Source organism: Hyalella azteca, unplaced genomic scaffold (assembly GCF_000764305.2).
Source record: "Hyalella azteca isolate HAZT.00-mixed unplaced genomic scaffold, Hazt_2.0.2 contig5541, whole genome shotgun sequence".
Classification (NCBI taxonomy): domain Eukaryota; kingdom Metazoa; phylum Arthropoda; class Malacostraca; order Amphipoda; family Hyalellidae; genus Hyalella; species Hyalella azteca.
The window spans coordinates 3,783-20,659 of NW_025935727.1; the positions used below are offsets into that span (position 1 = coordinate 3,783).

The 16,877-nt window shown below is 36.1% G+C and overlaps 2 protein-coding genes across 2 annotated transcripts; one reads left to right on the plus strand and one right to left on the minus strand.

The window, feature by feature from the left end:
* The first annotated feature begins 2,789 nt into the window (after positions 1-2,789).
* Positions 2,790-5,183, plus strand: LOC108672020. Its single transcript, XM_018159633.2, has 2 exons — positions 2,790-3,415; positions 4,555-5,183. The coding sequence occupies exons 1-2, from the start codon at positions 3,029-3,031 to the stop codon at positions 5,083-5,085; spliced, it is 918 nt and encodes a 305-aa protein (XP_018015122.1). The 5' UTR covers positions 2,790-3,028; the 3' UTR covers positions 5,086-5,183.
* LOC108672019 lies at positions 3,559-6,073 on the minus strand. The gene is made up of 2 exons (XM_018159632.2): positions 5,486-6,073; positions 3,559-4,442 (listed from the first exon to the last, which is right to left on the minus strand). The coding sequence occupies exons 1-2, from the start codon at positions 5,945-5,947 to the stop codon at positions 3,657-3,659; spliced, it is 1,248 nt and encodes a 415-aa protein (XP_018015121.1). The 5' UTR covers positions 5,948-6,073; the 3' UTR covers positions 3,559-3,656.
* Positions 6,074-16,877: the final 10,804 nt, after the last annotated feature.

Below are 16,877 nucleotides of genomic sequence, written 5' to 3' on the forward strand. Positions count from 1 at the left end.
AGAGTTAAACATATCAATACCCCAAAAAACAAGGGTCTGTGACTATCAAAAGTCGCTACAAACTGAACGAAAAGTTTGTAGACATTTTAAACTCGGAGCTAAATTGTCTGGTCACTTCTAATACAATAGTCCTATAGTAGCTTGAGCGAGTCTGGGTACTCACGTTAGACGCGATCTGTTTTCATGAGTTTCCCTTCCGTCAAAATAATAATATTACAATAATATTACCAATACAAGTAATAGTACAAGTAATCCAGTATCGAGTAATAAACGAATACAATATTACTAATACAATTTTCGAGAATATACCAATACAATGATATTACTAATACTATAGTCCTAGTAGCATGAGCGAGTCACAGCACTCACGTTAGACGCGCTCTGTTTTCATGAGTTTCCCTTCCGTCAAAATAATAATATTACAATAATATTACCAATACAATATTACTAATACAAGTAGTAGTACAAGTAATCCAGTATCGAGTAATAAACTAATACAATATTACTAATACAATATTCAAGAAATACCAATACAATAATATTACTAATATAATAGTCCTATTGTAGCTTGATCGAGTCTCAGCACTCAAGTTAGACGCGATCTGTTTGCACGAGTTTCCCTTCCGTCGTCAGAAAATTCGCCTTGACAACAGGAAACTCTTGTCGCTAGATGATTCTATGCCGGATATTGACAGGTGGATTTTTTAAATGAATGGCATCTCGATTTGCAGGTTCTGAGTGAAAATAAGTCCGATACTGGATTATGGAATTGGTGTAGGGAGACTCGAATAGTAAATTGGAATTGGATGAAAATTTTCGTTTTAAAGATCGAATTGGGGAATAAAACCAGCCAGAATTTTACTTTCTCGTACTCAAAGTTATGTAATAGTGAGAAATCTGCAATACGAATAAAAATAAAATCCTAACATACATTTTATTGAGCCGTCTTTGAAGCGGTCGTAACCAATATACAATATTTAATAAAAATTTGCAGCTTGCTGAGTGGTGTTATGTGTGATCATGATACCTCATCTTTGCATGCGCCTTTAACTGATTCGCTATATGTACAGGCTTGAGAGCGACGATAACGATTAAAATGAATCACCCCCTTCCCTTCTCAACATCATGTGATTTGACTAGAAAGGCATTAAGATAATATTTTATAACGTTCTAACTTCATGCGATTCGCTATCATGGAACTGCGCAATGTATGACGGCCATTTTTGGCTGGAATTTATTATATTTTTGCTCAGACGTACTACTTTACGTTTCTTGCCAGTTAATGATCATGAGCTCACAATAATGAGAGACGTCCTGACAGTTTCCTTTTGCTGCATTCGGTCGATCTGGCGAACACAATATCGCGGCAGCACAGCTCATCCTATAATGTATATATGGTTTCAGTCTTCCTAATGATGAACTTATTTATTCTTATCATTTTCAGCTCCTCCTTGCATGGATGAATATCATGCTGTTGACTACGTCAATTATATAGTCATTTTCAAATTTGATTGTGTACAGAATAAAAACTTTCTCACAAAATTNTGTAACAACAAACAGGAAAATTATTTAATTCTCAGTCCAAAAATCCACTGAGCGTTATTATTTTGACAAAATTGGCTTTTGAATTCATTCCGAATTACGTTAATAGAAATTATCACTGGATCGACCGAGGGGCTTCCGAGAATTCAATGTTTTTTAATATTCATCTCTTAAAAATATCTGACGTATTGATGAAAAAGAAAATGATTCCTGAAGATATGAAGTTTCATGCGTGCAAAATAGATCTGCTATTACTGCATGCATTTTGAAATATTATCTTGCCAGTGACTAGATTTTCCTTTATTATAATATTCAATCTATTTAAATAGTTACGTATTGATACGATGCATTTTAATAATACACATGAATTAGAATTTTACTCTAACCCCAAAATTCAGCATCAATTACGTAATCCCTTTCGTGACCAAATTAAGTCATTCACATGCAGGATTATTTGAATAAAAGGATGACCAATATAACTCTTCGATTCCCATTGGAATATTTAGCGCTAACAAAACAGAACGTGAGAAGAGTTAAACAAATCAATGCCCCAAAAATATGTGTATGTGACTTTCAAAAATCGCTATAAACTAAACGAAAAGTTTGTTTTCAATTTGTACTCGGATCTAATTTTTTTGTTGCTATCAATTATGCGACTCTGATCAATTAAGTGTCATTTGTGCACGACCGATCACTGCTCGAAGACGAATCACTAAACTGTGCCTCTTAATTATTGTTTATTATTATTACTATTAATATAATTTTACTACCATTATTATTATAATTATTATTAATATTTTTATTATCATTACTATTATTATTGATAAAACAATATGATTATGTTCTCGAAGAACAAAAGAGGACCTATATACATGGCAGCGAGCCTCTTAAAGCACATATGTTCGTTGCGATGTTGACGCACGGATTCGCGGTGCTCTTATCGCGACTGTGTGCTCAATTATTATTAACAGGCTGCCAATATTCGGGTCAATTATTGCAAGTTTATGAGCGAATTGTAAAGCACATGCTAGCCTAATAGCATGGAGTTGCATTCGTATTGCCAATATCCTATAGCCATATTGCTGCATTCGTGTTGTCAATATCCTAATGCCATGTTGCTGCATTCGTACAGCCAATATCCTATAGCCATGTTGCTGCATTCGTGTTGCCAATATCCTATAGCCATGTTGCTGCATTCGTACAGCCAATATCCTTTAAGGTGCTTATACACAGGGCTATTAGTAACGTATATTGGTTGCGTTAAGGTGCTTATACACAGGGCTATTAGTAACGTATATTGGTTGCGTTTACTTGGTGAGGTTACTAAAATTTGTGAAGGTTGACGTGTTCAGAGGCAACTAGCTGGTGCAGGCAACGGAAGTTGTTCTAGTGGGCTCAGTAGCTACTCTGCTTTCGGACTGTGCACAACTGCGTTGCTCTCGACTCTCGTCTTGATTGTGCTATAAGTGACTTTAGTCATCCGAGCATGTCCTGTTCAAACGACAGCTCTAATAAGAACGTGAAGTGGAGTCCGGACGATATTGTATTGTTTTTGGAGACGTTCCATAAGTATGAGTTGCTTTGGAATATACGCCATGAGGACTATTCTAACAAAACCAAGAGAGAGACTAATCTTTTGAAACTAAAAGAAGACCTTATTTGTCAAGGTTTGGTTGTACCTGATATTACATTTTTAAGGGCTAGAATTAGAAATATACGATTAACGTACAAAAATGAATTGACGAAGGTGATCTCTTCGAAAGCAAGCGGAGCTGGTACAGACGACGTTTACACGCCCAAACTACTTTGGTTTAAAACGGCTGATTCTTTTCTGAACGACGTTGTCGTCACGCGACAATCGCAATCTAATCTGGTAAGTAAACCTATTCCAAATAAGTAACAATTACTTGCAGAAAATTAACCACAAATTGTGTCAGGATAATAAAAATGTAAATTCAGGTATGTAAGGTGAAATTTCTTTATTGCATTTAAATTATTTAAGATTTCAGCAGAGAATTTATAATGCATTGCTTATGATGAATGAAAATATTACAAATCCGTAGATTAGTGTTGGCAAGATATTGAATTTTTAATTTAATTTTACTCTGAACATGTTACATTCCGATTGCCTTCATTTGCCAAGGAACTTTTCCTTCATTGTTGAAGTAGGCAGCCAGTTCATTCCTTCTTTCTGATGCTTTTTTGGAGTGGGGGTTCGCTGCACGAGTACTTTTTAGGGATGGTAGCTCGATTGCTGCTGTACGCCACAGTCCTTGATGCAACACTCCTGTTTCGGTGTCTTCGAAATCGGCCCATCCTTTTTCGAAGTATGTAGCTGGCGATACTGTGCGCAACCAGTTGTGAATAGTGCATGCAGCTTGCACGATTAGGTCAACTGTCGAGACTTCAACTTCGATTTCTTTTCGAAATATTCGAAATCGAGCTGCTAATATTCCGAACGCGTTTTCAACAACTCTTCTTGCTCTTGATAAGCGATAGTTGAATATGCGTTCTTCTAGGGACAAGTTTTTTCTTGAGAAGGGCTTCATTAGATTATTTGACAAGGGAAATGCATCGTCTGCTACAATAATGTAGTCAGGAGGCAAATTCAGGCTGTTGTTGTCAAGAGCACTTTTCAAAGTAGACAGCGTGAACACGCTTCCATCATTAGCGCGTCCATTTGTGCCCACATCAACATAGATGAACTTGCAATCAGCATCCGCCAGAGCCAGCAGTATTATGCTGTATCCTCCTTTGTAGTTGTAAAATTCTGCACAACTTCCAGGAGGTCGTTTGATGGCAACGTGCTTGCCATCCAATGCACCACAGCAATGTGGAAAATTCCATTTGATTTCAAAGTTTCTCTGTATTTCCTTCCATTCGGCCATATTTTGAGGTACCTGCAGCAATAGCAATACATAGAAGTTAGTTATGTCGTAAATTTAATACAGATACTTGAGATTTAAACTATTGCATAGAGTTGTTTAATTTTACATTTGGATTTATTTTCAGAAATGCGGCCCTGAAGAAGCTGATGACGGAATTCAACCAGAAGCTGATACCCTAGAAGATCAACAAGGCGAAGTTAACGAATGTCTGCATGATGATGGCCCTCCGTTCAACAGTACAGAAAATGAAGCAGGAACGTCAGCGCCAAAGCACCAATTTGCGACGCCAGCGGCCAAGAAGAGAAGAATTACAAAATTTTCGAAAGTTGAGAAGGCCATCGACAAACTACAGAATATTGCTTCGACATGTAAACCTTCGTCTTCAAACCAAACATTGGATCAATACGAAGCATTTGCTCATCATATTTCTCTTCAATTGAGGCAACTTCCTTTCAGAAGCTTCGTAATGTTGCAGGAACAGATTCAGAGCCTTATCAGCAAAGAAATGCTGAAAAACCTGTTACAGTCACCTGTCAATATTATTTCAACATCACCACTCGGAAGTACATCGTCGTACCAGTCAAGTGAAGAGGAATGCCCTAACAACATGGATTCCAATGTCTTGACAATCGATGACATCATTGATTTTCAGTAGCTTATCAATAATTAGTAATTGAATTGAGATTGTTAGGTAAAGGAATCGTCCCGGTTGTATGAAATTTTGTCTAAAATATAATATTAGACCAAAAATTATTTATCTCTCCTTTTACCTTAATGTAAATATTTTGTATGTGATTATTTGGAATATATTATAAATCTATAAAATCCATTTGCTTATAGTTAAGATTGTAACGGTGAAACCTTAATATTGGAACATAATTATCACATAAATTAATTTCATTCATGGAGCTCATTATTTCATGCTTTATAATTATATACTTATTTAATCGCAAGCCTTTGACACAATTATCATTTTTAAAGACGCAACGATAACAGATGGCTTCACGCTTTTAAATTTTCCCATGTATGAGCATAGGAATGCGCTAATAACTTACCTGCAAGTATTGCTGTAATCCACTTATGATTGATTGCAGAACTTCGGGAATAAATCTTGAAATTGTGGTGGCTGAAATGCGAAACAATAACTCTAGGGATTGGAAGCTATCACCGGTAGCTAAATAGCGCAGTGTAACCTCAAGTTTTTCTTTGGGAGTGATAGCATTCCTCATTGCAGTATCTTTCTTGGTTATTTGTGGCTGAATTATGCTGAGAAGCTCATTGAATTGGTCGGTACTCATTCTCAAGTGTCTTTTATATGCCATGGGATCTTCTGCCGAAAGTTCGCGAAACAAAGAAGATGATGCTCCAAAGTTATCTCTTCGACCAATCCAGTCCCTCACCCACACTCTACGCCGCCGATCTACAAAGTCTTTCACCTCATCGGCAAGAGCCTCAACGATGCCACCAACAGCTTCCTCGAACGCCTCCTCAAACTCGTTATTACGCTTACGTTCCATGAAATCCACCAAGTACCACCTCGCTCGACAACACCCAACGTCGCACTGACGCGGGCGCTGCGGGGCGCAGTATACCGAAAACAGTATACTAGTGTATAGGCTCGCAACCTGCAAAACGGTAGTAGACGCAACCAATATACGTTACTAATAGCCCTGTGTATAAGCACCTATAGCCATGTTGCTGCATTCGTACAGCCAATATCCTATAGCCATGTTGCTGCATTCGTACTGCCAATATCCTATAGCCATGTTGCTGCATTCGTACTGCTAATATCCTATAGCCATGTTGCTGCATTCGTACTGCCAATATCCTATAGCCATGTTGCTGCATTCTACTGCCAATATCCTATGGCCTGAATTGTTGCATTCACAAGCGTGCATGTGAGCGAATCAATTTCCTTGGCTGGATTAGTTCATAATTCATTTATTTGTAGATTTACAAGCTCGTAATTATTTGATAAAACATGCAACCAAATTGGTATCCGAAACATTTACGGAAAAAAAGCTAAATTTTCACAAGATGTTCAAGTTATTTCTACTAATTCCTTGTTTAAGTAAAATTCTTGTCCTCGCTTCATACCAAAATACACCATGTATCATCAATAGCACACGTATATTGAAATGGTTACAATGAAGAACAATATTAAACAAAGCTTTAAAAATGTGTAAATGCAAAATACTGACGAGAAAAACGGTCGCTCTGTTACTTTTTTTTCAGATCTTCGAGTATTTTCCAAAGCCATCCTGCTTTTCACTATCGAACAAATTTAATCGTCGATGAAACAATTTGGTTTCGTTGGAAAGATTCTGAAAATACTGAGGCTGAACAGTTCCGGCATCTAAAAACATTGTGTTGTCATGAGTGATGAACATCTAAAAACACAGAGACATCGTGCTGTCTTGAGTGATAAAATACCTAATAGAATATCCGTCTTCTTGTATAATTGGAAGGCAATGCCAACAAATTGATTTGGCTTTAATCTGGCCTCCGTCTTCGCTCGTTTCGCTAGATGATGAATGATGATGCATGTGTTGTTGCATTTGTCGTATGGGCGCAGGAAAATTTCAGGAGTTTGTAATTCATATCCTTTAATATTCAGAATGTCGTTGTAATATCGCTTGAGTTAAGCAATTCCCTTCAAATTGTACGCGAAAGCGCACTAGTTATTTCGCATTCAATATATATATTTTATTTCAATGTTATATATCAGGGAAGGTATGAAAAGCCAAATGCACTTGGGCAACGGTCGTGAGCATTTCAACTCCAAATGTAATTAACTGATATTTAGGGACGCAAATCAAGATCAAATCTTCTAAATTTATCTGCTCCGATCAATTGGTCACTCCTGTTTTGATTTCCTTGCAAATCTGAGGGACAAATTAGTTTCTAAAAAAATTATGTTCTCATAAAGAAACTTACTTCCGCACTCATTCGCTTATAATCCATGTTATTCTATTTAGGTGAGAAAACAACTTGAAATAAACTAAATAATGAGCTAAACTAAATACAAAATATATTGCCGATATTGAAATATTGATCACAAAAGCAATGAATAAAGTTATGTAATATTGAATTATGAGTTATGTAATAATATATTATTGAGTTATATTATTATCAATATATTATCATGTTATTTTATGTTATTTAGTTTATGTTATTGAGTTATGTAATAATATTGTAATATATCAAAGACCTAATCAAATGTTGACCTGTTACAGTGGTGATCGTGCGATTCATTGGCGCGACTGCTACCCGAGCTTGTCGGCCGTCGCTGCTACAACCTCATCCTTGCTGGCCGTGACCTACTGCCGCTAATGGGTACAGGTGGACAGGTGAGGTAGGAGGACACAAAGAATTACAGCGAACTACTGATGTTTAGGTGTGGCAGGAGGTATCAGATGCTGATTGACATTTGATGAATGGCTGTAGTGTTTGGATGAGCAGGTTAGGTGGTCAAATAAATAACGACGAAAATTATTCTTATTAAAATATTTCCTCGTTCGAAATCCAATATGTATTTCTCTTTTTGTAATCAGGCGAATATTTACCGGCCAACAATTATTGTAAAAATTCTACACACTGAAATATTTTAATATATTTGCCATGTGAAAAATTGTCTATATTATCTTATTATGAACAAATTTTATGAAAATTTCCCAATTCGAAAAGTGAGGATGTTTTAGATTGAAATAGCATCGCCCATTTTTACAAAGGCATTTTCAATGCTAACACACTAACTATCATGATAAATTTCGCGACACTATGAAGGTATATAAAGTTGTACCTTTACTCGCAAACATAAACTTGATAGAAAAATACCAGCGTGTAATTTTTTGGCGAGGTTCGTAAAGTCGCAGTTTCACTTTTAGTCTGACATTTTTTGGAAGATGTGAGTGCCAGCGATACCTCTTTTCTGAGATGCTATTACTTCGTATTAAGGCTGATAACTATGAGAAGATAAATTCCTGAGCACCACCACACTTCGTAGCGGCTAACAAGGACTGAACTTTACGGTGCTTGGGGGCCATTTTACTTTATTTTTTAACAATGCATTCTTACGCGGGCTCTTTTTTAAAGAGAACCGCTACTTCCCATGTACAGTATTGGAAGATGTGAGTGCCAGCGATACCTCTTTTCTGAGATGCTATTACTTCGTATTAAGGCTGATAACTATGAGAAGATAAATTCCTGAGCACCACCACACTTCGTAGCGGCTAACAAGGACTGAACTTTACGGTGCTTGGGGGCCATTTTACTTTATTTTTTAACAATGCATTCTTACGCGGGCTCTTTTTTAAAGAGAACCGCTACTTCCCATGTACAGTATTCATCCTCGCGTGTATTATGCTATCAAAAGTATAATGTTGAGGGGTTGCTGCAGTAATGTTTAAGCTTTATTTTCGCTAGCATTACGATGTTTCCAAGGTTCAAGCTTGATTTTTAATTTTAAGAATTGTTTGAGGTTGAATTATTATTTTATACGAATGACGTATATGTTTATAGAAAGGTATACATGCATGAAATTACTAAATTTTATTTAATTCAGATTTTCACTACCATTTTGATTTCAAACTCATGTATTTATTTGGTCCGCGATCGTCTTCTCCTTTGATCGTTCGGATTTCAGATCCTCGTATGTTATCGAAATATTAGTTTCTTTTTCCGTAGATCTGCCAAGTCATATTTTGAATTATTTTACAACTCTTTCTTGTTGGGGGACTACAGGACCTTTATCTTGAATATTAAGCATAACGTTACACAGTGGATACACTGTTATAAAAATTACCGTTAACGGTATTACCGGCATTTCAGTGGCCAGTCGGCACGTGAAAAGAAACAGTGTCGCCGTTTTTATTCTAATTTAACACAAGAAATCCGTAAAACATCTGATAAAAACGGCGAAACAGTTCATTTTCACGGGGCGACATGCCACGAGAGCGCCAGTGGGACCGTTTTTTCACCGTTTTTTCTAACAGTGTAGGAACTGTGTTCAAGCTTTTTGTATAGGTTATCGTGTAGCTCCTTCAGCCTTATAATGCGGGTGTAGTAAGTATAGGACTGCATGTTAATCTGCCATTGTGGCAGCCGTCTATTGGTTGCCTCGCTCTGTAACCGGAGTCCTTTTATAGGCACCTAGCATCGGTTGTTGAGGGAACACACGCGAAGAAATTGTTCGCAGGATTTTCTCTGAACCTGTTCATCCCCCTGGCCTTCATGGCCGACATAGCGCAACTTCAATGAAGCCTGGCACAAATATGGGAATAAATATTGGCCATTCCAATGAATAATACCTAAATAAACAGCCATGGGGTTATGAGCAGGAAGTTCCGGTGAACTAGTTTCAATTTAAATACTATTATGCATTTTTTATTCAAAATCGATTACCTACATCTAAAGTGCATGATGTTATTTCATCTTGTATTTGCGCCGGGAGATTCGAGCATTTTTTTCTTTTGAATAAAAGTGAGACTTAAATATCGGTAGGTAATCAGGAAGCCTCATTCGCTGCTTTTGATCTGGTGGAAGAATGTAGGAGCGATTAAAGCTGAGCCTACAATGATGGTGGAGAGCTTCTGCTGACGTCATGCTTGGCTTGGCTCAATTAGTCATCCATTGGCCTAGTAAATCAGACTTTACACCGCATAATTATCTTAGCTATTTAGCTATTACACACATTAAAAATAGAATAAACTCGTTGGTATTTGTAGTGAAAGGTTTCTCAAAATTCAATTATTGAATTCACCGTCGACGAAGCACACATTTTCAGTGTTGATATGGTTAAGTAGTTCAATAAAGCTACTAATTAGAGAACGTAATCTGTTTTATAGGCTGACAAATTGAATATTGTTTAGTTATGAAAGTTTATTCAGCAAGAAAGTTCATTGTGGGACCAGGAACACAAATGTTTCCTCGAAATATAGAATGTTGTCATGGAAAAGAAGTACCATCAGTACAACGAATAAATACTTGACGTATCAATATAAATATATTCTATAATCTAGTATTATCATCTAATTTAGGAAATAATTATATCTAATATTTTCGGTTAATATTCGTATATATCTTTTTCATTCGAATACAAACGAGAAAAATTCTGCTTTGTGAGGAATATTGGGCATACTTTCAAAAATTTTTAAAGTAAAACCAAAGAACCAAAAGGGTTTGTTTTTTCTCCATTTTTACCATTTTCTCTATTTAGGATAAAATTTTGTTTTTTAATATAAACGAGAAAAATTCTGCTTTGTGCGGAATATTCAAGAACACGTTTCTGCCAACCGGCTGCTATGTGTCTTGGGGTGCCTTCTTTTAACACGCCTAGCTCGAATAAGCGTATATTACTTTCTGATAGACAATTGTCCCGAGGCTGGACTCGTGAAAACTGATTTGTAAAATTTCACGAGAAAAACAAATCAAGACCTGAAGACCGAATTCGTAATTCAAGTCCAATTCATAATTTAAAAAATATAATTTAACATTTTGAGAATTTTTGCTTGATATTTAATGGCAATGCTCGTCAGTTCACTTTTGTGTCTTCATAACTTTTAATGTGCAAGGTCGCTACTACTGATAAAGCTTCATCAACTGTAAATTTTTGTTGCCTAAACACCCTTTTACCTAGTAATATGGGACGCCTCTACGAATTTCAGACGGGACCAATTACACACGCAATAACGGGTGTTAGTGCAAGCAAATTTTTGTGGACGTTCGACTTACAACGCTAAAATTCGGTGTTAACATTAATCAGAAAAATAGTCTGATATATGCATATTGTATACGCGCATTTTCCAAATATTCGTATTGACAATACGTGGCATTCATTCCCAAGGCATTCATTAAAAATCCCCTTAGCCTTAAGGGCCTTAACCTTAAACATCAAATACTGGCTAGAAAATCACAGCTCAGATTAATTGTGCCGTATATCCACATAAAACAAAAGCCGCTGCGTTCGTTTCCCAAGCGCTTAGGCGCAGCGCTGCTAGGTTTTTAACCGAAAATTCTGGTTCAAAATGAGTTTGACGATGCACGCATAGTTGGCGTGTCAATTTAAACTCGATACTGGAGGCTAATGAGTGAAGGGCGGTAGAGGCTTCAGAGATGTTGGTGAAGCAGTAAGTCAATGAGGTTATGGTAAGTTAGAAATTGATTGTATAGTGATCGAGATCATTGACATATTGAGGTTTTTGATTGAGGAAGATAATGAGAGAGTGAGGTTAATGACTAAGTAAGGTTAATAAGGTTTTGGTTTTGTTGGTTTTGGCTATTTGAATGAGGTTAGTGAGGTATTTAAATTGACAATAACAGAGTGAGGTTATTGACTAATTAAGTTAATGGCTTAGTGAGTTAATGTAAGAATCGTCGAATAAATAACTGGGAAGATGACCTGGGAAATGAAGCCTGCTCTTGGCTAAAGCTGCAGTTGCGAAGTTCGAACTCATTTTCAATTGTATCGCCTCATGCAGGCATGAAAAACATCTTCGTGGCCGGATTTGCGCTCAGATTACTTAAGTTATGCCTGATAAATTCCTGCATATATATTTAATTTTTTGTCCAGAAATTAACTAAATATTCTACCACAGGCGAGATCATTCCCAAACAGCAGCCATTCTGATGTATAATATATATGCGCACTGTGAACCGGATACAAATACAAATGAGATAATTCAATTTTATGGTGCGCTTTGGAAGCATATTTTATTCCAAATGATATTTTTTATAGAATAAAACGAATATTTTAGATTTTTTAGGTAAATGTTTAATACAACATCAACGACGATATAATTAGTTTTAGTTCTTTTGAATTTTATTTCAGTTCAATGCATTCACTTTTTATTATATTGGGATAACACTTGCAAACATCGTGACTCATATGAATGTGAGTTAGTTAATTCGCGCTAAATCGTTTCCTTTCGCATAGCTTTCCTGTCTGAGCATTCAGTTACACCATAACTTTTATTTCTTATTAAATCTTCCTTCAATCCATTTCACTCAGTGGAATTTTCTGTAAAAACGTATGATAAATAAATAAATGAAAAGCAAAAAATGAAAAATATATAACATGTAAATAGAAAATGCAATAGCTGAATGTTTTTTAACGATCGTTTATTCCTTACTATAATTTTTCGACTGAACGACTGTCACTAGAATCAACATGGTTAATGTACCATTTGAGCGACTCCAGTGACCTTTGATCGGGAAATAATTGAGCGCACGAGTTGGATTAGAATCAAGGCTGCATTCACCTAAAAATATCTTTTCTCTCTATTTACAAAGTATTCTGGATTATTAATCGATCTAAAAATGAGACTTTAAATTCTGGAACTCCAAAATAGTTGGAGTCATGAAAATTTTTAACCATCTTTAACCCTCTATTCATGCCCAATAACACTGAAAACATTTTCATCTTCAAATTTTGTTTTTAGAACTTCTATATTTGATAATAAACTAGCATGATGACCAGTCGCTTTTGGTAGTGCGTGTGTGACAAATAGCAAGATAACCCCGACGGTTAATCTTGGGTTTAGCTTGAACGAAAACTTTTCTGGAACGAATCCTCCGTGGCAAATTAATGTTACCATGGATACCATTCTAAAGCCCGCCCACAGTTATAATGGTGGCGAAACATGTCCTCTTAGAGGAACAGGAAAGTGTAATAGTCTCCATAATAGCAGGCTGTTGACTGAAAAAGTTTAAAAAATACAATATATATTAAATAGTGTAAATTATTAGCAGTTTAACCTGGCATTGCCCCGATTGATTTATAAACTCAGTTATTAATTCTAAAATTCCGTTGTTCCGCATCTGTCGTTTCGAATACTATCGTCCCGAAACTCGTATAGACTTAGTAATGTTCAGATTTTCCAACATTATTTTCAAAGAAAATCCCCCTCCATCCAACATTTAGCTTCAAACTCCCATTTAGTTGTAGTTTTTAATTCAAATTTACATTTTACTTTATGTGTATTATAGAATGAAATTACACTTACCTAATTAATAATCAAATCCTTATTAAAACCATTCATAATAATTTTAACTTGTCCCTTCCTGTCCTTAAACGCGCAACGTTTCAACCAATAAAAAAATTTCATGTCCAGGCAATATGCCGACACGATAAGTATCCTCGATAAGCGCACAAATAAGGCGTATATTTTCAGGGCGCACAACAATAAACACACAGACCTACAAACTCTGAAAAGCAGAAATATTAGCAGTCATTTTCAGAAGTTAACATGAATTTCATCTATCAACTTGCTGAATTGCGTTTTCCCAATGAAAAATTAAGCTATTATTGCTAAAATTGTGTCTTTTGAAAGACATACGTATATATTGTCACCTTTCCCACAGGATGTTCCTGTCTGAACATCAAGTTACACTATAACTTTTATTTCTTATTAAATCTTCCTCCAATCCATTGCACTCAGTGGAATTTTCTGTAAAAAACATACGGGAATAAATTTAATGAAAAAATATAAATGTGATACATCTGAAGAAAATGAAATTACTGGGAAATCGTTCACTTGGAGGAGCCCTATGTCTGTGACCTTCTCTAAGAAGAGTTTGTTGATTCTGGTTGGGTACTGCCTCCCGGCCACTGTACTGGTCTTTCCAGTTGATATGAGAGGTTAAAAAACAAGATTGAAAACAACGTAATTTACAAGACGAAAATAATATGTTTACTCCTATTCTTCATATTACAATTAAAATTGTTACTTCTTCTTAAAACTGTTACTTGTTAAAAAATTGTCAACAAATAATTTCTTTTCAGGGAAAACGTCTACGATGCATCACATATACGTTGGAGTGACGCCATCTTGGTGATGTTTTGTGCGACGTCGAGAAACTGTTTCAAGATTGCCATCGACATCCTTCAGAAGCTTGTACCTGAGCTCCTGGCGAGCCAACAGCTGGATCCTGAAATTGATGATAGCTCGGAACTCACCACAAGAACAAGTCTTGAAGAAACCCTACAAAACGCTGTAGAAAATCAAGACAACGAGAAAAGTTTTGAAATGAACAAACAAAAGTGAAGTTCTGAAGTGAACAAAAAAAACATAGGAAAATTGCCTTAATAAAGAATCGAGTCCTTTAGAGCCCTGCGAAAATATCATTTAAAATATTTTAATAGACAAAGAAAGAATGCTGCGGAAACTGTTTGGAAGAACAGAGGGTCGAAACAAATTTTGCATCGCCTACGCCTACTTTTCACCACCAAAATTTCATACATAATGACCATGAGATACTCGTTTTAAGTGTTATGAACCGAGAATCGAAATTGAAAATTAAACATTTCATCAAATGGATCTAAGTTTAAATCGAAATTAAACGTAGGTGGACGAGATGTTGTTAGGTCAATCAAGGTTGCATCACCTCATCTCAATTATCGTGCCTTTCCTCACAACTCTCCTAAAAAATAAATCATTACAAATTTTTGAGGAGGCTCCTGAAAGAAGTAGAGCGCCGAGAGTTGAAAGTGATATTGTACAGCTCGCAAGCGAAAATGCATTGCTAAAACTTAGTGGATGAACGAGAAAAAATCTTGTTTTGAAATAAGTTGTGTTAAGTTGGATGAACAAACTGAACAAGGTTTAGTCACTTAGGACATTTAAATGAAGCTATTACATATAAATTTAATTTTCCCATGTTGTTCGCACTCCTGGAAGCTAAAACGATGTTAGAATCTTGCTCTTCAAGTTTTATTGTTGAGTGCAAAAAAGATCAAATGCGTTCAACTTGTATTTAAATTAACAACTGTAATAAGATCTCTGAGATGTTCTCTTGCCGCCACGAAACTTCTTAGATTCGAAATTAATCCGCATCCTCGAAATTTTCGACCTCGGCAGATAGTCGAGATAACACCAACTGATGCTCTCGAGATAACACCTACTGATGAACATCCAACGCCTCATCGCTACGACACTCGACTTACACTCATTCCAGATCGACACTCAATCGTTTCACGATCGGTAGTTTGATCGTGAAACGAAGTTGAGGAGGAAGCAGCCATATCTTCGGCCACCCTCGTCACCCAGATGTTCCTCCGTTGAGCCGTGCGCGTCTGACGATGCAGTTCAAAATTTGTCATCGTAACTTCTAACCATCATCGTCGGAAATATACGGACGCCTGATGCGATAAAGGGTGAATAAATTTGACGGATTTTGATTGCAAATTGTTGGGCCTCTGACCTGCTGTTTGTTGATTTGTTTAACGCTGTATCTGTTATGATCACTTCCTGCTTCTTTGCTGTGTAGTGGATGCTCTCCAGCGTTCCTCGAGGTGAAGAAATTTACTTCGCAACTTTGGTTTGCTTGCGAGGCTGCATACCTTGAAGCTTAATCTATTATTTAGATTGCAGCTAAACCATTTGTTTCAATTGCATTGCTAAGCCCATCCTAAGTTAGTGTTTCAAGACACTGATCTTGTTTTACACTGAGCTCTCTGGCACGAGTGCAATTGTCTCAAGTGCACACTTCTGTTTTGTAACAATGCAATTCTTGGCCCTAATAAAGGCAATCGATGATTTATTTCTGATACATTATATATTTACTGATGTCGATAGACTTGCAGGTTGCAATGAAAAGTTTAGTAGCCTAATCACCTAGCAATTTGTATGTTTTATGAATTGTTTGTACGTCCAGTCGAAGACTGGAAGGAAACTTTAAGAATTATACGGACAAATTGAGTCATCACTTCTCGGCATTCATACATTAATTTGTCATGTATGACGTGTTTTATACTTCCTCCATTCTGGCCTGCCGCCGATTTCAGAAATTGAAGAATTTTCAAAGCTAGCTGGGATTGTTGAACCCTCAACTCAATCAAACCACAGAATCGATGCAGGCTGCCGCTGTCTTGGTAGGTAGTCTGAACAATTTATCTTCTTCAGGAAAAATGCTGAGTATTGAAGCGAGAAAGTTTTAATGCATGCATGAGTAGACTAGAAGAATTTTAAAGTTAGGACGCACTCCGACAAGAAAATTTTGTGATCGTTTGGAAATTGACCGTTAAATAAATGATCGAAGTATAAATAGAAAATATGGTATTTATTAGACATAAAACTTAAAATGAAACTCGTAAAAAGTTCAAAGTGCTCGATAAAGAGTTCAGTAAATGAAGTATTATAATAATTAATTTCAAAATCCGTATACTGATCTGTGATTTGTTAACTCCGTATTTGTGTATAAGCTTACTGAATTCAAAGCGAGGTCAATTAAAAACATGGAAGCACAAGTAATCCACTTTTATCCACAAATAATAGACTTCACATCGATATCAGCAAACATTGATCACATTTATTTCACAACCATTGAATAATCTTGATAAATGCAACCGACCAACGGCAAATATAATAAATAATTTATTCTATGCTACTGACAATCACAAAGCTTTATAAAATTTACCTGTTGTAATCAAATATAAACTAACCTACTTAA